We start from the raw sequence: 22,213 nt of genomic DNA, 5'->3' as shown, positions 1-22,213 counted from the left end.
TCTCCATGGTTGTTTAATTTGTTTATGGATATGGTTGTTAGGGAGGTAAATGCAAGAGTCCTGGAAAGAGGGGCAAGTATGAAGTCTGTTGGGGATGAGAGAGCTTGGGAAGTGAGTCAGTTGTTGTTCGCTGATGATACAGCGCTGGTGGCTGATTCATGTGAGAAACTGCAGAAGCTGGTGACTGAGTTTGGTAAAGTGTGTGGAAGAAGAAAGTTAAGAGTAAATGTGAATAAGAGCAAGGTTATTAGGTACAGTAGGGTTGAGGGTCAAGTCAATTGGGAGGTGAGTTTGAATGGAGAAAAACTGGAGGAAGTGAAGTGTTTTAGATATCTGGGAGTGGATCTGTCAGCGGATGGAACCATGGAAGCGGAAGTGGAGCATAGGGTGGGGGAGGGGGCGAAAATTTTGGGAGCCTTGAAAAATGTGTGGAAGTCGAGAACATTATCTTGGAAAGCAAAAATGGGTATGTTTGAAGGAATAGTGGTTCCAACAATGTTGTATGGTTGCGAAGCGTGGGCTATGGATAGAGTTGTGCGCAGGAGGATGGATGTGCTGGAAATGAGATGTTTGAGGACAATGTGTGGTGTGAGGTGGTTTGATCGAGTAAGTAACGTAAGGGTAAGAGAGATGTGTGGAAATAAAAAGAGCGTGGTTGAGAGAGCAGAAGAGGGTGTTTTGAAATGGTTTGGGCACATGGAGAGAATGAGTGAGGAAAGATTGACCAAGAGGATATATGTGTCGGAGGTGGAGGGAACGAGGAGAAGAGGGAGACCAAATTGGAGGTGGAAGGATGGAGTGAAAAAGATTTTGTGTGATCGGGGCCTGAACATGCAGGAGGGTGAAAGGAGGGCAAGGAGTAGAGTGAATTGGAGCGATGTGGTGTACAGGGGTTGACGTGCTGTCAGTGGATTGAATCAAGGCATGTGAAGCGTCTGGGGTAAACCATGGAAAGCTGTGTAGGTATGTATATTTGCGTGTGTGGACGTGTGTATGTACATGTGTATGGGGGGGGGGGTTGGGCCATTTCTTTCGTCTGTTTCCTTGCGCTACCTCGCAAATGCGGGAGACAGCGACAAAGTATAAAAAAAAAAAAAAAATATATATATATATATATATATATATATATATATATATATATATATATATATATATATATATATATATGTTTTTGGGAGCAGCTGAATGAGTGTGTTAGTGGTTTTGATGCACGAGACCGGGTTATAGTGATGGGTGATTTGAATGCTAAGGTGAGTAATGTGGCAGTTGAGGGAATAATTGGTATACATAGGGTGTTCAGTGTTGTAAATGGAAATGGTGAAGAGCTTGTAGATTTATGTGCTGAAAAAGGACTGATGATTGGGAATACCTGGTTTAAAAAGAGAGATATACATAAGTATACTTATGTAAGTAGGAGAGATGGCCAGACAGCATTATTGGATTACGTGTTAATTGACAGGCGCGTGAAAGAGAGACTTTTGGATGTTAATGTGCTGAGAGGTGCAACTGGAGGGATGTCTGATCATTATCTTGTGGAGGCTAAGGTGAAGATTTGTATGGGTTTTCAGAAAAGAAGAGTGAATGTTGGGGTGAAGAGGGTGGTGAGAGTAAGTGAGCTTGGGAAGGAGACTTGGGTGAGGAAGTACCAGGAGAGACTGAGTACAGAATGGAAAAAGGTGAGAACAATGGAAGTAAGGGGAGTGGGGGAGGAATGGGATGTATTTAGGGAATCAGTGATGGATTGCGCAAAAGATGCTTGTGGCATGAGAAGAGTGGGAGGTGGGTTGATTAGAAAGGGTAGTGAGTGGTGGGATGAAGAAGTAAGTGTATTAGTGAAAGAGAAGAGAGAGGCATTTGGACGATTTTTGCAGGGAAAAAATGCAATTGAGTGGGAGATGTATAAAAGAAAGAGACAGGAGGTCAAGAGAAAGGTGCAAGAGGTGAAAAAAAAGGGCAAATGAGAGTTGGGGTGAGAGAGTATCATTAAATTTTAGGGAGAATAAAAAGATGTTCTGGAAGGAGGTAAATAAAGTGCGTAAGACAAGGGAGCAAATGGGAACTTCAGTGAAGGGCGCAAATGGGGAGGTGATAACAAGTAGTGGTGATGTGAAATGGAGATGGAGTGAGTATTGTGAAGGTTTGTTGAATGTGTTTGATGATAGAGTGGCAGATATAGGGTATTTTGGTCGAGGTGGTGTGCAAAGTGAGAGGGTTAGGGAAAATGATTTGGTAAACAGAGAAGAGGTAGTAAAAGCTTTGCGGAAGGTGAAAGCCAGCAAGGCAGCAGGTTTGGATGGTATTGCAGTGGAATTCATTAAAAAAGGGGGTAACTGTATTGTTGACTGGTTGGTAAGGTTATTTAATGTATGTATGACTCATGGTGAAGTGCCTGAGGATTGGCGGAATGCGTGCATAGTGCCATTGTACAAAGGCAAAGGGGATAAGAGTGAGTGCTCAAATTACAGAGGTATAAGTTTGTTCAGTATTCCTGGTAAATTATATGGGAGGGTATTGATTGAGAGGGTGAAGGCATGTACAGAGCGTCAGATTGGGGAAGAGCAGTGTGGTTTCAGAAGTGGTAGAGGATGTGTGGATCAGGTGTTTGCTTTGAAGAATGTATGTGAGAAATACTTAGAAAAGCAAATGGATTTGTATGTAGCATTTATGGATCTGGAGAAGGCATATGATAGAGTTGATAGAGATGCTCTGTGGAAGGTATTAAGAATATATGGTGTGGGAGGCAAGTTGTTAGAAGCGGTGAAAACTTTTTATCGAGGATGTAAGGCATGTGTACGTGTAGGAAGAGAGGAAAGTGATTGGTTCTCAGTGAATGTAGGTTTGCGGCAGGGGTGTGTGATGTCTCCATGGTTGTTTAATTTGTTTATGGATGGGGTTGTTAGGGAGGTGAATGCAAGAGTTTTGGAAAGAGGGGCAAGTATGAAGTCTGTTGGGGATGAGAGAGCTTGGGAGGTGAGTCAGTTGTTGTTCGCTGATGATACAGCGCTGGTGGCTGATTCATGTGAGAAACTGCAGAAGCTGGTGACTGAGTTTGGTAAAGTGTGTGGAAGAAGAAAGTTAAGAGTAAATGTGAATAAGAGCAAGGTTATTAGGTACAGTAGGGTTGAGGGTCAAGTCAATTGGGAGGTGAGTTTGAATGGAGAAAAACTGGAGGAAGTGAAGTGTTTTAGATATCTGGGAGTGGATCTGGCAGCGGATGGAACCATGGAAGCGGAAGTGGATCATAGGGTGGGGGAGGGGGCGAAAATTCTGTGAGCCTTGAAGAATGTGTGGAAGTCGAGAACATTATCTCTGAAAGCAAAAATGGGTATATTTGAAGGAATAATGGTTCCAACAATGTTGTATGGTTGCGAGGCGTGGGCTATGGATAGAGTTGTGCGCAGGAGGATGGATGTGCTGGAAATGAGATGTTTGAGGACAATGTGTGGTGTGAGGTGGTTTGATCGAGTAAGTAACGTAAGGGTAAGAGAGATGTGTGGAAATAAAAAGAGCGTGGTTGAGAGAGCAGAAGAGGGTGTTTTGAAATGGTTTGGTCACATGGAGAGAATGAGTGAGGAAAGATTGACCAAGAGGATATATGTGTCGGAGGTGGAGGGAACGGGGAGAAGAGGGAGACCAAATTGGAGGTGGAAAGATGGAGTGAAAAAGATTTTGTGTGATCGGGGCCTGAACATGCAGGAGAGTGAAAGGAGGGCAAGGAATAGAGTGAATTGGAGCGATGTGGTATACCGGGGTTGACGTGCTGTCAGTGGATTGAATCAAGGCATGTGAAGTGTCTGGGGTAAACCATGGGAAGCTGTGTAGGTATGTATATTTGCGTGTGTGGACGTATGTATATACATGTGTATAGGGGTGGGTTGGGCCATTTTTTTCGTCTGTTTTCTTGCACTACCTCGCAAATGCGGGAGACAGTGACAAAGCAAAAAAAAAATATATATATATATATATATATATATATATATATATATATATATATATCCCTGGGGATAGGGGAGAAAGAATACTTCCCACGTATTCCCTGCGTGTCATAGAAGGCGACTAAAAGGGGAGGGAGCGGGTGGCTGGAAATCCTCCCCTCTCGTTTTTTTTTTTTTTTAATTTTCCAAAAGAAGGAACAGAGAAGGGGGCCAGGTGAGGATTTTCCCTCTAAGGCCCAGTCCTCTGTTCTTAACGCTACCTCGCAAATGCGGAAAATGGCGAATTGTATGAAAAAAAATATATATATATATATATTGGAAAGGATCACAATTTTGCGCGTGATCAAGATATTCCTATGAGTCCACAGGGAAAATGAAACACGAAAAGTGGGAACTTTTCGTGTTTCATTTTCCCCATGGACTCTTAGGAATATATATATACATATATATATTCCTGGGGATAGGGGAGAAAGAATACTTCCCACGCATTCCTCACGTGTCGTAGAAGGCAACTAAAGGGGACGGGAGCGGGGGGCCAGAAACCCTCCCCTCCTTGTATTTTAACTTTCTAAAAGGGGAAACAGAAGGAGTCACGCGAGGAGTGCTCATCCTCCTCGAAGGCTCAGATTGTGGTGTCTAAATGTGTATGGATGTAACCAAGATGAGAAAAAAGGAGAGATAGGTAGTATGTTCAAGGAAAGGAACCTGGATGTTTTGGCTCTGAGTGAAAAGAAGCTCAAGGGTAAAGGGGAAGAGTGGTTTGGGAATGTCTTGGGAGTAAAGTCAGGGGTGAGTGAGAGGACAAGAGCAAGGGAAGGAGCAGCACTACTCCTGAATCAGGAGTTGTGGGATTATGTGATAGAGTGTAAGAAAGTAAGTTCTGAAAGTTGATGGAGAGATGGGTGATTATTGGTGCATATGCACCTGGGTGTGAGAAGAAAGATCATTAGAGGCAAGTGTTTTGGGAGCAGCTGAATGAGTGTGTTAGTGGTTTTGATGCACAAGACCGGGTTATAGTGATGGGTGATTTGAATGCAAAGGTGAGTAATGTGGCAGTTGAGGGAATAATTGGTATACATGGAGTGTTCAGTGTTGTAAATGGAAATGGTGAAGAGCTTGTAGATTTATGTGCTGAAAAAGGACTGGTGAATGGGAATACCTGGTTTAAAAAGCGAGATATACATAAGTATACGTATGTAAGTAGGAGAGATGGCCAGAGAGCGTTATTGGATTACGTGTTAATTGATAGACGCACGAAAGAGAGGCTTTTGGATGTTAATGTGCTGAGAGGTGCAACTGGAGGGATGTCTGATCATTATCTTGTGGAGGGGAAGGTGAAGATTTGTAGGGGTTTTCAGAAAAGAAGAGAGAATGTTGGGGTGAAGAGAGTGGTGAGAGTAAGTGATCTTGGGAAGGAGACCTGTGTGAGGAAGTACCAGGAGAGACTGAGTACAGAATGGAAAAAGGTGAGAACAAAGGAGGTAAGGGGAGTGGGGGAGGAATGGGATGTATTTAGGGAAGCAGTGGTGGCTTGTGCAAAAGATGCTTGTGGCATGAGAAGTATGGGAGGTGGGTTGATTAGAAAAGGTAGTGAGTGGTGGGATAAAGAAGTAAGATTATTAGTGAAAGAGAAGAGAGAGGCATTTGTACGATTTTTGCAGGGAAAAAATGTAAATGAGTGGGAGAGGTATAAAAGAAAGAGGCAGGAGGTCAAGGGAAAGGTGCAAGAGGTGAAAAGGAGGGCAAATGAGAGTTGGGGTGAGAGAGTATCATTAAATTTTAAGGAGAATAAAAAGATGTTTTAGAAGGAGGTAAATAAAGTGCGTAAGACAAGGGAGCAAATGGGAACTTCAGTGAAGGGGGCAAATGGGGAGGTGATAACAAGTAGTAGTGATGTGAGAAGCAGATGGAGTGAGTATTTTGAAGGTTTGTTAAATGTGTTTGATGATAGAGTGGCAGATATAGGGTGTTTTGGTCGAGGTGGTGTGCAAAGTGAGAGGGCTAGGGAAAATGATTTGGTAAATAGAGAAGAGGTAGTAAAAGCTTTACAGAAGATGAAAGCCGGCAAGGCAGCAGGTTTGGATGGTATTTCAGTGGAATTTATTAAAAAAGGGGGTGACTGTATTGTTGACTGGTTGGTAAGGTTATTTAATGTATGTATGATTCATGGTGAGGTGCCTGAGGATTGGCGGAATGCTTGCATAGTGCCATCGTACAAAGGCAAAGGGGATAAGAGTGAGTGCTCAAATTACAGAGGTATAAGTGTGTTGAGTATTCCTGGTAAATTATATGTGAGGGTATTGATTGAGAGGGTGAAGGCATGTACAGAGCATCAGATTGGGGAAGAGCAGTGTGGTTTCAGAAGTGATAGAGGATGTGTGCATCAGGTGTTTGCTTTGAAGGATGTATGTGAGAAATACTTAGAAAAACAAATGGATTTGTATGTAGCTTTTATGGATATGGAAAAGGCATATGATAGAGTTGATAGAGATGCTGTGTGGAAGGTTTTAAGAATATATGGTGTGGGAGGCAAGTTGTTAGAAGCAGTGAAAAGTTTTTATCGAAGATGTAAGGCATGTGTACGTGTAGGAAGAGAGGAAAGTGATTGGTTCTCAGTGAATGTGGGTTTGTGGAAGGGGTATGTGATGTCTCCATGGTTATTTAATTTGTTTATGGATGGGGTTGTTAGGGAGGTGAATGCAGGAGTTTTGGAAAGAGGGGCATGTATGCAGATTGTAGTGGATGAGAGAGCTTGGGAAGTGAGTCAGTTGCTGTTCGCTGATGATACAGCGCTGGTGGCTGATTCATGTAAGAAACTGCAGAAGCTGGTGACTGAGTTTGGTAAAGTGTGTGAAAGAAGAAAGTTAAATGTGAATAAGAGCAAGGTTGTTAGGTACAGTAGGGTTGAGGGTCAAGTCAGTTGGGAGGTAAGTTTGAATGGAGAAAAACTGGAGGAAGTAAAGTGTTTTAGATATCTGAGAGTGGATCTGGCAGCGGATGGAACCATGGAAGCGGAAGTGAATCATAGGGTGGGGGAGAGGGCGAAAATTCTGGGAGCCTTGAAGAATGTTTGGTAGTCGAGAACATTATCTCGGAAAGCAAAAATGGGTATGTTTGAAGGAATAGTGGTTCCAACAATATTGTATGGTTGCGAGGCATGGGCTATGGATAGAGTTGTGCGCAGGAGGGTGGATGTGCTGGAAATGAGATGTTTGTGGACATTATGTGGTGTGAGGTGGTTTGATCGAGTAAGTAATGTAAGGGTAAGAGAGATGTGTGGAAATAAAAAGAGTGTGGTTGAGAGAGCAGAAGAGGGTGTTTTGAAATGGTTTGGTCACATGGAGAGAATGAGTGAGGAAAGATTGACCAAGAGGATATATGTGTCAGAGGTGGAGGGAACGAGGAGAAGTGGGAGACCAAATTGGAGGTGGGAAGATGGAGTGAAAAAGATTTTGAGTGATCGGGGCCTGAACATGCAGGAGGGTGAAAGGCGTGCAAGGAATAGAGTGAATTGGAACGATTTGGTATACCGGGATCGACGTGCTGTCAATGGATTGAACCAGGGCATGTGAAGCGTCTGGGGTAAACCATGGAAAGTTGTGTGGGGCCTGGATGTGGAAAGGGAGATGTGGTTTCGGTGCATTATTACATGACAGCTAGAGACTGAGTGTGAACGAATGGGACCTTTGGTGTCTTTTCCTAGCACTACCTCGCACACATGAGGGGGGAGGGGGTTGTTATTCTATGTGTGGCGAGATGGCGATGGGAATGAATAAAGGCAGACAGTATGAATTATGTACATGTGTATATATGTATATGTCTGTGCGTGTATATATATATGTGTACATTGAGATGTATAGGTATGTATATTTGCGTGTGTGGATGTGTATGTATATACATGTGTATGTGGGCGGGTTGGGCCATTCCTTCATCTGTTTCCTCGCGCTACCTCGCTAACGCGGTAGACAGCGACAAAGTAAAATGAATAAATAAATAATATGTATATATATTTATTTATATATATTTATTTTGCTTTGTCGCTGTCTCCCGCGTTTGCGAGGTAGCGCAAGGAAACAGACGAAAGAAATGGCCCAACCCACCCCCATACACAATGTATACACACTCACGTCCACACACGCAAATATACATACCTATACATCTCAATGTACACATATATATACATACACAGAAACATACATATGTACCCATGCACACAATTCACACTCTGCCCCCATTCACTCCCATCGCCACCTCGCCACACATGGAATACCTTCCCCCTCCCCCCTCATGTGTGCGAGGTAGCACTAGGAAAAGACAACAAAGGCCCCATTCGTTCACACTCAGTCTCTAGCTGCCACGCAATAATGCCCGAAACCACAGCTCCCTTTCCACATCCAGGCCCCACACAACTTTCCATGGTTTATCCCAGACGCTCCACATGCCCCGACTCAATCCACCGACAGCACGCCAACCCCGGTACACCACATCGATCCAACTCACTCCATTCCTTGCCCTCCTTTCACCCTCCTGCATGTTCAGGCCCCGATCACACAAAATCTTTTTCACTCCATCTTTCCACCTCCAATTTGGTCTCTCACTTTTCCTCGTTCCCTCCACCTCCGACACATATATCCTCTTGGTCAATCTTTCCTGACTCATTCTCTCCATGTGCCCAAAACATTTCAAAACACCCTCTTCTGCTCTCTCAACCACGCTCTTTTTATTTCCACACATCTCTCTTACCCTTACATTACTTACTCGATCAAACCACCTCACACCACATATATATATATATATATATATATATATATATATATATATATATATATATATATATATATATATCCCTGGGGATAGGGGTGAAAGAATGCTTCCCACGTATTCCTCGCGTGTCGTAGAAAGCGACTAGAGGGGACGGGAGCGGGGGGCCAGAAATCCTCCCCTCCTTGTATTAACTTTCTAAAATGGGAAACAGAAGGAGTCACGCGGGGAGTGCTCATCCTCCTCGAAGGCTCAGAGTGGGGTGCCTAAATGTGTGTGGATGTAACCAAGATGTGAAAAAAGGAGAGATAGGTAGTATGTTTGAGGAAAGGAACCTGGATGTTTTGGCTCTGAGTGAAACGAAGCTCAAGGGTAAAGGGGAAGAGTGGTTTGGGAATGTCTGGGGAGTAAAGTCAGGGGTTAGTGAGAGGACAAGAGCAAGGGAAGGAGTAGCAATACTCCTGAAACAGGAGTTGTGGGAGTATGTGATAGAATGTAAGAAAGTAAATTCTCGATTAATATGGGTAAAACTGAAAGTTGATGGAGAGAGGTGGGTGATTATTGGTGCATATGCACCTGGGCATGAGAAGAAAGATCATGAGAGGCAAGTGTTTTGGGAGCAGCTGAATGAGTGTGTTAGTGGTTGTGATGCACGAGACTGGGTTATAGTGATGGGTGATTTGAATGCAAAGGTGAGTAATGTGGCAGTTGAGGGAATAATTGGTTTACATGGGGTGTTCAGTGTTGTAAATGGAAATGGTGAAGAGCTTGTAGATTTATGTGCTGAAAAAGGACTGATGATTGGGAATACCTGGTTTAAAAAGCGAGATATACATAAGTATACTTATGTAAGTAGGAGAGATGGCCAGAGAGCGTTATTGGATTACGTGTTAATTGACAGGCGTGCGAAAGAGAGACTTTTGGATGTTAATGTGCTGAGAGGTGCAACTGGAGGGATGTCTGATCATTATCTTGTGGAGGCTAAGGTGAAGATTTGTATGGGTTTTCAGAAAAGAAGAGTGAATGTTGGGGTGAAGAGGGTGATGAGAGTAAGTGAGCTTGGGAAGGAGACCTGTATGAGGAAGTACCAGGAGAGACTGAGTACAGAATGGAAAAAGGTGAGAACAATGGAAGTAAGGGGAGTGGGGGAGGAATGGGATGTATTTAGGGAATCAGTGATGGATTGCGCAAAAGATGCTTGTGGCATGAGAAGAGTGGGAGGTGGGTTGATTAGAAAGGGTAGTGAGTGGTGGGATGAAGAAGTAAGAGTATTAGTGAAAGAGAAGAGAGAGGCATTTGGACGATTTTTGCAGGGAAAAAATGCAATTGAGTGGGAGATGTATAAAAGAAAGAGACAGGAGGTCAAGAGAAAGGTGCAAGAGGTGAAAAAAAGGGCAAATGAGAGTTGGGGTGAGAGAGTATCATTAAATTTTAGGGAGAATAAAAAGATGTTCTGGAAGGAGGTAAATAAAGTGCGTAAGACAAGGGAGCAAATGGGAACTTCAGTGAAGGGCGCAAATGGGGAGGTGATATATATATATATATATATATATATATTTTTTTTTTCTTTTTTTGTCGCTGCCTCCCACGTTTACGAGGTAGCGCAAGGAAGCAGACGAAAGAAATGGCCCAACCCACCCCCATACACATGTATATACATACGTCCACACACGCAAATATACATACCCGCACAGCTTTCCATGGTTTACCCCAGACGCTTCACATGCCTTGATTCAATCCACTGACAGCACGTCAACCCCGGTATACCACATCGCTCCAATTCACTCTATTCCTTGCCCTCCTTTTACCCTCCTGCATGTTCAGGCCCCAATCACACAAAATCTTTTTCACTCCATCTTTCCACCTCCAATTTGGTCTCCCTCTTCTCCTTGTTCCCTCCACCTCCGACACATATATCCTCTTGGTCAATCTTTCCTCACTCATTCTCTCCATGTGCCCAAACCATTTCAAAACACCCTCTTCTGCTCTCTCAACCACGCTCTTTTTATTTCCACACATCTCTCTTACCCTTACGTTACTTACTCGATCAAACCACCTCACACCACACATTGTCCTCAAACATCTCATTTCCAGCACATCCATCCTCCTGCGCACAACTCTATCCATAGCCCACGCCTCGCAACCATACAACATTGTTGGAACCATTATTCCTTCAAATATACCCATTTTTGCTTTCAGAGATAATGTTCTCGACTTCCACACATTCTTCAAGGCTCACAGAATTTTCGCACCCTCCCCCACCCTATGATCCACTTCCGCTTCCATGGTTCCATCCGCTGCCAGATCCACTCCCAGATATCTAAAACACTTCACTTCCTCCAGTTTTTCTCCATTCAAACTCACCTCCCAATTAACTTGACCCTCAACCCTACTGTACCTAATAACCTTGCTCTTATTCACATTTACTCTTAACTTTCTTCTTCCACACACTTTACCAAACTCAGTCACCAGCTTCTGCAGTTTCTCACATGAATCAGCCACCAGCGCTGTATCATCAGCGAACAACAACTGACTCACTTCCCAAGCTCTCTCATCCCCCACAGACTTCATACTTGCCCCTCTTTCCAAAAGTCTTGCATCCACCTCCCTAACAACCCCATCCATAAACAAATTAAACAACCATGGGGACATCACACACCCCTGCCGCAAACCTACATTCACTGAGAACCAATCACTTTCCTCTCTTCCTACACGTACACATGCCTTACATCCTCGATATATATATATATTCCTGGGGATAGGGGAGAAAAAATACTTCCCATGGATTCCCTGCGTATCGTACAAGGCGACTAAAAGGGGGGGAGTGGGGGTTGGAAATCCTCCCCTCTTTTTTTTTTTTTTTTTTTTTTTTTTTCCCAAAAGCAGGAACAGAGAAGGGTTTGAGATGAGGATATTCCCTCAAAGGCCCAGTCCTCTGTTCTTAACGCTACCTCGCTAATGCGGGAAATGGCGAATAGTATGAAAAAAAATATGTATATGTATGTATATTTGCGTGTGTGGACGTATGTATATACATGTGTATGGGGGGGGTTGGGCCATTTCTTTCGTCTGTTTCCTTGCGCTACCTCGCAAACGTGGGAGACAGCGACAAAGTATAATAAAAAAAAAAATATATATATATTTCATTTAAACTTTCTAAAAGGGGAAACAGAAGAAGGAGTCACGCGGGAAGTGCTCATCCTCCTCAGAGGCTCAGATTGTGGTGTCTAAATGTGTATGGATGTAACCAAGATGAGAAAAAAGGAGAGATATGTAGTATGTTGGAGTAAAGGAACCTGGATGTTTTGGCTCTGAGTGAAACGAAGCTCAAGGGTAAAGGGGAAGAGTGGTTTGGGAATGTCTTGGGGGTAAAGTCAGGGGTTAGTGAGAGGATGAGAGCAAGGGAAAGAGTAGCACTACTCCTGAAACAGGAGTGCTGGGAGTATGTGATAAAGTGTAAGAAGGTAAACTCTAGATTGATATGGGTAAAACTGAAAGTGGATGGAGAGAGATGGGTGATTATTGGTGCATATGCACCTGGGCATGAGAAGAAAGGTCATGAGAGGCAAGTGTTTTTGGAGCACCTGAGTGAGTGTGTTAGTAGTTTTGATGCACGAGACTGGGTTATAGTGATGGGTGATTTGGATGCAAAGGTGAGTTATGTGGCAGTTGAGGGAATAATTGGTGTATATGGGGTGTTCAGTGTTGTAAATGGAAATGATGAAGAGCTTGTAGATTTATATGCTGAAAAAGGACTGGTGATTGGGAATACCTGGTTTAAAAAGAGAGGTATACATAAGTATATGTATATAAGTAGGAGAGATGGCCAGAGAGCGTTATTGGATTACGTGTTAATTGATAGGCGTGCAGAAGAGAGACTTCTGGATGTTAATGTGCTGAGAGGTGCAACTGCAGGGATGTCTGATCATTATCATGTGGAGGCGAAAGTGAAGATTTGTAGAGGTTTTCAGAAAAGAAGAGAGAATGTTGGGGTGAAGAGAGTGGTGAGAGTAAGTGAGCTGGGGAAGGAGACTTGTGTGAGGAAATACCAGGAGAGACTGAGTACAGAATGGAAAAAGGTGAGAACAAAGGACGTAAGGGGAGTGGGGGAAGGATGGGATGTATTTAGGGAAGCAGTGATGGCTTGTGCAAAAGATGCTTGTGGCATGAGAAGCGTGGGAGGTGGGCAGATTAGAAAGGGTAGTGAGTGGTGGGATGAAGAAGTAAGATTATTGGTGAAAGAGAAGAGAGAGGCATTGGACGATTTTTGCAGGAAAATAATGCAAATCAGTGGGAGATGTATGAAAGAAAGGGGGAGGAGGTCAAGAGAAAGGTGCAAGAGGTGAAAAAGAGGGATGATGAGAGTTGGGGTGAGAGAGTATCATTAAATTTTAGGGAGAACAAAAAGATGTTTTTTATGTTTTATGTTTTTTATGTTTTTTTTTTTATCTGGGAGTGGATCTGGCAGCGGATGGAACCATGGAAGCGGAAGTGAATCTTAGGGTGGGGTAGGGGGCGAAAATTCTGGGAGCCTTGAAGAATGTTTGGAAGTCGAGAACATTATCTCTCAAAGCTAAAATGGATATGTTTGAAGGAATATTGGTTCCAATAATGTTGTATGGTTGCGAGGCGTGGGCTATGGATAGAGTTGTGCGCAGGAGGGTGGATGTGCTGGAAATGAGATGTTTGAGGACAATATGTGGTGTGAGGTGGTTTGATTGAGTAAGTAATGTAAGGGTAAGAGAGATGTGTGGAAATAAAAAGTGTGTGGTTGAGAGAGCAGAAGAGGTTGTTTTGAAATGGTTTGGTCACATGGAGAGAATGAGTGGGGAAAGATTGACCAAGAGGATATATGTGTCGGAGGTGAAGGGAACGAGGAGAAGTGGGAGACCAAATTGGAGGTGGAAAGATGGAGTGAAAAAGATTTTGAGTGATCAGGGCCTGAACATGCAGGAGGGTGAAAGGCGGGCAAGGAATAGAGTGAATTGGAACGATGTGGTATACCGGGGTCACCGTGCTGTCAATGGATTGAACCAGGGCATGTAAAGCGTCTGGGATAAACCATGGAAAGTTGTGTGGGGCCTGGATGTGGAAAGGGAGCTGTGGTTTCGGTGCATTATTACATGACAGCTAGAGACTGAGTGTGAACGAATGGGGCCTTTGTTGTCTTTTCCTAGCGCCACCTGCACACAGGGGGTTGTTATTCCATGTGTGGCGAGGTGGCGATGGGAATAAGTAATGGCAGACAGTATGAATTATGTACATGTGTTTATATGTATATGTCTGTGTGTGTATATATATGTGTACATTGAGATGTATAGGTATGTATATTTGCGTGTGTGGACTGTTGTGTATATACATGTGTATGTGGGTGGGTTGGGCCATTCTTTTGTCTGTTTCCTTGCGCTACCTCGCTAACGTGGGAGACAGCGACAAAGCAAAATAATCTAATAATAATAAAAAGATGTTTTGGAAGGAGGTAAATAAAGTGCGTAAGACAAGGGTACAAATGGGAGCATCAGTGAAAGTGGCAAATGGGGAGGTGATAACAAGTAGTGGTGATGTGAGAAGGAGATGGAGTGAGTATTTTGAAGGTTTGTTGAATGTGTTTGATGATAGAGTGGGAGATATAGGATGTTTTGGTCAAGGTGTTGTGCAAAGTGAGAGGGTTAGGGAGAATGATTTGGTAAACAGAGAAGAGGTAGTAAAAGCTTTATGGAAGATGAAAGCCAGTAATGTAGCGGTTTGGATAGTATTGCAATGGAGTTTATTAAAAAAGGTGGTGACTGTATTGTTGACTGGTTCGTAAGATTATTTAATGTATGTATGACTCATTTTGAGGTGCCTAAGGATTGGTGGAATTCTTGCATTGTGCCATTGTACAAAGGCAAAGGGGATAAAAGTGAGTGCTCATATTACAGAGGTATAAGTTTGTTGAGTATTCTTGGGAAATTATATAGGAGGGTATTGATTGAGAGGGTGAAGGCATGTACAGAGCATCAGATTGGGGAAGAGCAGTGTGGTTTCAGAAGTGGTAGAAGATGTGTGGTTCAGGTGTTTGCTTTGAAGAATGTATGTGAGAAATACTTAGAAAAGCAAGTGGATTTGTATGTAGCATTTATGGATGTAGAGAAGGCATATGATAGAGTTGATAGAGATGCTCTGTGGAAGGTATTAAGAATATATGGTGTGGGAGGCAAGTTGTTAGAAGCCGTGAAAAGTTTTTATCGAGGATGTAAGGCATATGTACGTGTAGGAAGAGAGGAAAGTAATTGGTTCTCAGTGAATGTTTGTTTTGCGGCAGGGGTATGTGATGTCTCCATGGTTGTTTAATTTGTTTATGGATGGCATTGTTAGGGAGGTGAATGCAAGAGTTTTGGAAAGAGGGGCAAGTATGCAGTTTGTTGTGGATGAGAGAGCTTGGGAAGTGAGTCAGTTGTTGTTCACTGGTGATACAGCGCCAGTGGCTGATTTGGGTGAGAAACTGCAGAAGCTGGTGACTGAGTTTGGTAAAGTGTGTGGAAGAAGAAAGCTGAGAGTAAATGTGAATAAGAGCAAGGTTATTAGGTACAGTAGGGTTGAGGGACAAGTCGGTTGGGAGGTAAGTTTGAATGGAGAAAAATTGGAGGATGGATGGAACCATGAAAGCAGAAGTGAATCATATGGTGGGGGAGGGGGCGAAAGTTCTGGGAGTGTTGAAGAATGTGTGGAAGTCGAGAATGTTATCTTGGAAAGCAAAAATGGGTATGTTTGAAGGAATAGTGGTTCCAACAATGATATATGGTTGTGAGGCTTGGACTATAGATAGAGTTGTGTAGCGGAGGGTGGATGTGCTGGAAATGAGATGTTTGAGGACAATATGCGGTTTGAGGTGGTTTGATCGAGTAAGTAATGAAAGGGTTAGAGAAGTGTGTGGTGGTAAAAAGAGTGTGGTTGAGAGAGTGTAGAAGAGGGTGTTTTGAAATGGATTGGTCACATGGAGAGAATGAATGAGGAAAGATTCACAAAGAGGATATATGTGTCAGAGGTGGAGGGAATGAGAAGTGGGAGACCAAATTGGAGGTGGATAGATGGAGTGAAAAAGATTTTGAGTGATCGGGGCCTGAACATGCAGGAGGGTGAAAGGCGTGCAAGGAATAGAGTGAATTGGAACGATGTGGTATACCGAGGTCAACGCACTATCATTGGATTGAACCAGGGCATGTGAAGCATCTGGGTTAAACCATGGAAAGTCTGTGGGACCTGGATGTGAAAAGGGAGCTGTGGTTTCGGTGCATTATACCTGACAGCTAGAGACCGAGTGTGAACAAATGTGGCCTTTGTTGTCTTTTCCTAGCGCTACCTCGCGCAAATGCTGGGGGAGGGGGTTGGTATTTCATTATGTGGCGGGGTGGCAACAGGAATGAATAAGAGCAGACTATGAATTATGTACATGTGTATATATGTATATGTCTGTGTGTGTGTGTGTGTGTGTGTGTGTGTGTGTGTATATATATATGTATACGTTGAGATGTATAGGTATGTATATGTGCATGTGTTGACTTGTATGTATATACATGTGTATGTGGGTGGGTTGGGCCATTCTTACGTCTGTTTCCTTGCGCTACCTCGCTAACTGCGGGAAACAGTGACAAAGTGACAAAGTATAATAAATAAATGAATATATGTATATATATATATATATATATATATATATATATATATATATATATATATATATATATATATATATATATATCAACATTTTCATACATATACATTCCCATACACACATACATATATTCACATGTACACATCCATACTTGCTTGCCTTCATCCATTCCTGGTGCTTCCCCTCCCTACAGGACATAGCAGTCCCCTGCTTCAGCAAGGTAGCGTCAGAACAACCAAAAATCGCCACATCCATACTCGCTTTATCTCTAGCTGTCTCGTGTAATGCCCTGAAACCATAGCCCCTCATCCACAACCAGGCCCCATAGACCTTTCCATTGTTTATCCCAGACACTTCACATGCCCTTGTTCAGTCTATTGACAGCACCTTGATCCCATTATACTACATTGTTCCAATTCACTCTATTCCCTGCATACCTCTCACCCTCCTGTATGTTTAGGCCCCAATCTTTCAAAATCTTTTTCACTGCATCCTTCAAGCTTCAGTTTGGTCTCCCACTTATTGTTCTCTCCACCTCTGACACATATATCCTCTTTGTCAATCTTTCCTCACTCATTCTCTCCATATATCCAAACCATTTCAACACACCCTTTTCTGCTTTTTCTTTCACACTCTTTTTATTTCCACAAAACTTTCTTACCCTTTCATTACTTACTCGATCAAACCACCTCACACCAATATATTGTCCTCAAACATTTCATTTCCAACACATCCACTTTCCTTCGTACATCCCTATCTATAGCCCATGCCTTGCAACCATATAACTTTGTTGGATCTACTATTCCTTCAAACCTACCCATTTTTGCTCTCCAAGATAACGTTCTCTCCTTCCACACATTGTTCATCGCTCCCAGAATGTTCATCCCTGTGACATATCTAAAACACTTCACTTCTTCCAGTTTTTCTCCATTCACTCTTACCTCCCAATTAACTTATCCCCCAACCCTACTGAACCTGATAACCTGGCTCTTATTCACATTTACGCTCAACTTTCTCCTTTCACTTACTTTTCCAAACTCAGTCACCAACTTCTGCAGTTTCTTACTCAAACCAGCCACTAGAGCTGTATCATCGGCGAACAACAGATGACTCACTTCCCAGGCCCTCTCATCCCCAACAGACTGCATACTCGCCGCTCTCCCCAAAACTCTTGCATTTACCTAGCCATCTCAGCTAACAAAAAAATTGAAATGTAGAACATTGCAGGTATGCAAGCTGATAAAACATTCATCCAGAAGTAACAAGATCTTCAGGTTTATTCCTTCTTCTAGGAGTAAACTAGGTCGCACTGTCTGGGGGGTACCAGGAGGAGCAGTGGGTGGGATGCCCATAGTGGCTCCACCAGAAGGTCGCTTGATTGTCACTACCACTAGATCACACTCTTCTTCAACTGTCAATGATGCCATTTCTTCGGTATCACCTGATGATGTTCTTAGAGTCGGTGGGGCAGGTCATAAGGTAAGTTGTATGTGTTGTGATAATATCTTTGATTCATCTTCCATATTTCAGTCATTCAGCTTGCTGTTTTTTTTGTATTCTGATTATGTCTAAAGGAGCAGAACACATTTTGCTGTCATTAGACTGAGATGACAGATTTGTAAAACTCCCATGTGGGGTTTGATTTTGACAGTATATTTCATGAGAAAGATTGTTAGACTGTAAATGCTACCATCACCATAATTCAAACAACAAATTACAAGTATGTAGAGACCTTTTATAATGGGCAAGATGCATTCTTAAGGAATTTCCATGAGGCAAAAATCTGTTAAAATGAGTTGTTATATGAGTGATCGCTATAGAATGGCTTCCTTTAGTAACAGTAATGCCTATGCAGATGTTATTTTGGTGTGTTATAGAAAAATGAAGACTTTGTTGAATATAGATGACATATGAAACTAAATTTGATCAAAATTCACAAATTTGCCAGAGCTTGCAGTGTTGTTGATCATCACTGCTGTGCTCCAACTGCACACCTACAACTTCCTAGCCTACTCTCCATCATCACCAGTGGTGTATTCCTTATGTGAAAAATGTCTGTTGCAACCTAGGACTCAGTGGGATGGCTGGTTCTTTGTATCCTTTCACTGTTACCAAGTACCATTTTATTGGTAAAGCTAATCCATACGAGTAACCCACATATGTTGGATGCTCACTTTCCATAAAGGTGCATATCTCTTGCACCTTTAAGGCTACATTAATCACTTACCAGGGCACATTGGATACTTTAACTACAATTGCAATTGCAGACCATTTTCCAGACATGATGGGTTTAAAATGTTCTCTACATACATGAAGGAGTTAGCTAAAAAGAGAGTAGACTAAGACTGAATTGATGCACATTAAGGCAGTCTGTGCACAAGTGGCATAGAGAATATAAAAAAGATGGCAGTGGATCTATCAGTTAGTTTTTCGTAAACTTTTGATAGATGTTATCTGTTTTTTGCTTTTACTGTAATTACTGAGTGAATATTATTTCAGGTCTGTTAAAGGAAAATCTGTTAAACAATCATTCAGTAAATTGCTCCTCTTTACATAATAATTGACATGCATTCCCCACGTGTCGTAGAAGGTGACTAAAGGGGGCAGGAGTGAGGAGCCTGGAAACCCTCCCCTCCTTGTATTTCAATTTCTAAAAGGGGAAACAGAAGAAGGCGTCAAGCGAGGATTGCTCATCCTCCTCGAAGGCTCAGACTGGGGTGTCTGACTGTATGTGGATGTAATCAAGATGAGAAAAAAAGAGAGATTAGTATGTTTAAGGAAAGAAACCTGGATGTTCTGGCTCTGAGTGAAACAAAGTTCAAGGGCAAAGAGGAAGAATGGTTTGGAAAAGTCTTAGGAATAAAGTTGTGGGTTTGTGAGAGGACAAGACCTAAGGAAGTAGTAGCACTGTTCCTAAAGCAGGAGTTGTGGGAGTGTGTGATAGAGTGTAAGAAAGTAAATTCTAGAGTGATTTGAGTAAAACTGAGAGTGGATGAAGAGAGACAGGTGATTATTGGTACTTATGTATCTGTTCATGAGGAGAAAGATCATGAGAGACAAGTGTTTTGGGAGCAGCTGAGTGTGTCAGCAGCTTTAATGAACGAGACCGGGTATTAGTGATGGGTGATTTAAATGCGAAGGTGAGTAATGTGGCAGTTGAGGGTATAATTGGTGTACATTGGTTATTCAGTGTTGTGAATGTAAATGGGGAAGAGCTTGTGGATTTTTGTGCTAGAAAAAGACTGGTGATTGGGGATACCTGACTTAAAAAGAGAGATACACATAAGTATACGTATGTGAGTATGAGAGATAGTCAAAGGGCATTATTGGATTACGTGTTAATTGATAGGTGAGTAAAAGAGAGACTTTTGGATGTTAATGCACTGAGAGGGGCAGCTGGAGGGATGTCTGATCACTATCTTGTGGAGGTGAAGATTTGTAGAGGCTGTCAAAAAGGAAGAGAGAGTGTTGGGGAGAAGGAAGTGGTGAAAGCAAGTGAGCTTGGAAAGGAGATGTGTCAGGAAGTACCAGGAGAAATTGAGTGTTGAATGACAAAAGGTGAACGCAAATGATGTGAGGGGAGTGGGTGAGTAATGGGATGTATTTAGGGAAGCAGTGATGGCATGTCCAAATATGTATGTGGCATGAGAAAGGTGGGAGGTGGGCAGGTTAGAAAGGGTAGTGTGTGGTGGTATGAAAAAGTAAAGTTTTTAGTGAAAGCGAAAAGAGAGGCATTTGGATGATACTTACAAGGAAGGAGTGCAGATCACTGGAAGATGTATAAAAGAAAGCAGCAGGAGGTCAAGAGGAAGGTGCAAGGGTTGAAATAGAGGGCAAATGAGAGGTGGGTTGAGAGAGTATAATTAAACTTTTGGAAAAATATGAAGATGTTTTGGAAGGCGGTGAATAACATTCATAAGACAAGAGAACAAATGGGAACGCCGGTGAAGGGGGCAAGGGGTTAAGTAATAACAGGTAGTGTCGAAGTGAGAAGGAGATGGAGTGAGTATTTTGAAGGTTTGTTGAATGTGTTTCTTGATACATTGGCAGATGTAGGGTGTTTTGGTCATGGTGACGTGCAAAGTTAGAGGGTCAGGGAAAATCGTTTGGTTAAGACAGAAGAGATGGTGAAAGTTTTGCAGAAAATGAAAGCTGGCAAGGCAGTGGGTTTTTGGATGGTATTGCAGTGGAGTTTATAAAAACAAGGAGTGACTGTATTGTTGATTAGTTGGTAAGGATATTCAGTATATGTATGGATCATGGTGAAATGCCTGAGGATTGGCGGAATGCATGCATAGTGCCATTGTACAAAGGCAAAGGGGATAAAGGTGAGTGTTCAAACTACAGAGGCATAAGTTAGTTGAGTATTCCTGGGAAATTATATGAGAGGGTATTGTTTGAGAGGGCTAAGGCATGCACAGAGCATCAGATTGGGGAAGAGCAGTGTGGTTTCCAAGGTGGTAGAGGATGTGTGGATCAGGCGTTTGCTTTGAGGAATGCGTGTGAGAAATACATAGAAAAAGAGATGAATTTGTATGTATCATTTCTGGATCTGGAGAAGGCATATGATAGGGTTCATAGAGATGCTTTGTGGAAGGTTTTAAGAGCATATGGTGTGGGAGGTAATTTGCTAGAAGCAGTGAAAAGTTTTTACCAAGTATGTAAGGCATGGGTACGAGTAGGAAGAGAGGAGAGTGATTGGTTCCAGTGAATGATGATCTCTGGCAGGGGTGTGTGATGTCCCCATGGTTGTTTAATCTGTTTATGGATGGGTTGGTTAGGGAGGTAAATGCAAGAGTTTTGGAGAGATGGGTGAGTTTGCAGTCTTTTAGAGATGGGATGGCCTGGGAAGTGAGTCAGTTGTTGTTCACTGATGATACAGAACTGGTGGTTGATTCAAGTGAGAAACTGCAAAAGTTGGTGACTGAGTTTGGAAAAGTATGTGAAAGGAGAAAGTTGAGAGCAAATGTGAATAAAAGCAAACTTATTAGGTTGAGTAGGGTTGAGGTACAAGTTTATTGGGATGTAATTTTGAATTGAGAAAAATTGGAGGAAGTGGAGTGTTTTAGATATATGGGAGTGGACTTAGCAGCAAATGGAACCATGGAAGCAGAAGTGAGTCATAGGGTGGGGAAGGGGGCGAAGGTTTTGGGAGCAAGGAAAAATATGTGGAAGGAGAGAACATTATTGTGGAGAGCAGAAATGGGTATGTTTGAAGGAATAGTAGCTCAAACAATATTATATGGTTGCGAGGCATATGGATGTATGGAGAGGGTGGATGTATTGGAACTGAAATGTTTGAGGACAGTATGTGGTGTGAGGTGGTTTGACTGAGTAAATGATGAAAGGGTAGGAGAGATGTGTGGTAATAAAAAAGAGTGTAGATGAGAGAGCAGAAGAGGGTGTGTTGAAATGCTTTGGTCATATGGAGAGAATAAGTAAGGAAATGAGACAAGATATGTGTCAGAGGTGGAGTCAACAAGGAGAAGCGGGAGGAAACAGACGAGGAATAGCCCAACCCACCCACATACACATGTATATCTATAAACGCCCACACACGCGCATATATATATATATATATATATATATATATATATATATATATATATATATATATATTTTCTTGCTTTGTCGCTGTCTCCCGCGTTTGCGAGGTAGCGCAAGGAAACAAACGAAAGAAATGGCCCAACCCACCCCCATACACATGTATATACATACGTCCACACACGCAAATATACATACCTTCACAGCTTTCCATGGTTTACCCCAGACGCTTCACATGCCCTAATTCAACCCACTGACAGCACGTCAACCCCGGTATACCACATCGATCCAATTCACTCTATTCCTTGCCCTCCTTTCACCC

At 42.6% G+C, this 22,213-nt stretch overlaps 1 protein-coding gene across 1 annotated transcript in view; it reads left to right on the top strand.

Annotated features, from left to right (window-relative positions):
- LOC139749149 (3'(2'),5'-bisphosphate nucleotidase 1) overlaps positions 1-22,213 on the top strand; it is a 349,490-nt gene that overhangs the window by 274,652 nt on the left and 52,625 nt on the right. Inside the window, exon 7 of the mRNA XM_071662786.1 lies at positions 17,640-17,826. Coding sequence (XP_071518887.1) covers positions 17,640-17,826 — 187 coding nt within the window. The remainder of the gene's footprint in view (positions 1-17,639; positions 17,827-22,213) is intronic.

The sequence above is a fragment of the Panulirus ornatus genome, chromosome 6 (assembly GCF_036320965.1).
Source record: "Panulirus ornatus isolate Po-2019 chromosome 6, ASM3632096v1, whole genome shotgun sequence".
NCBI classification, from domain to species: Eukaryota; Metazoa; Arthropoda; class Malacostraca; order Decapoda; family Palinuridae; genus Panulirus; species Panulirus ornatus.
The sequence above is the reverse complement of the archived record's forward strand: the minus strand, read 5'-3'. Positions and strand labels throughout refer to the sequence as shown.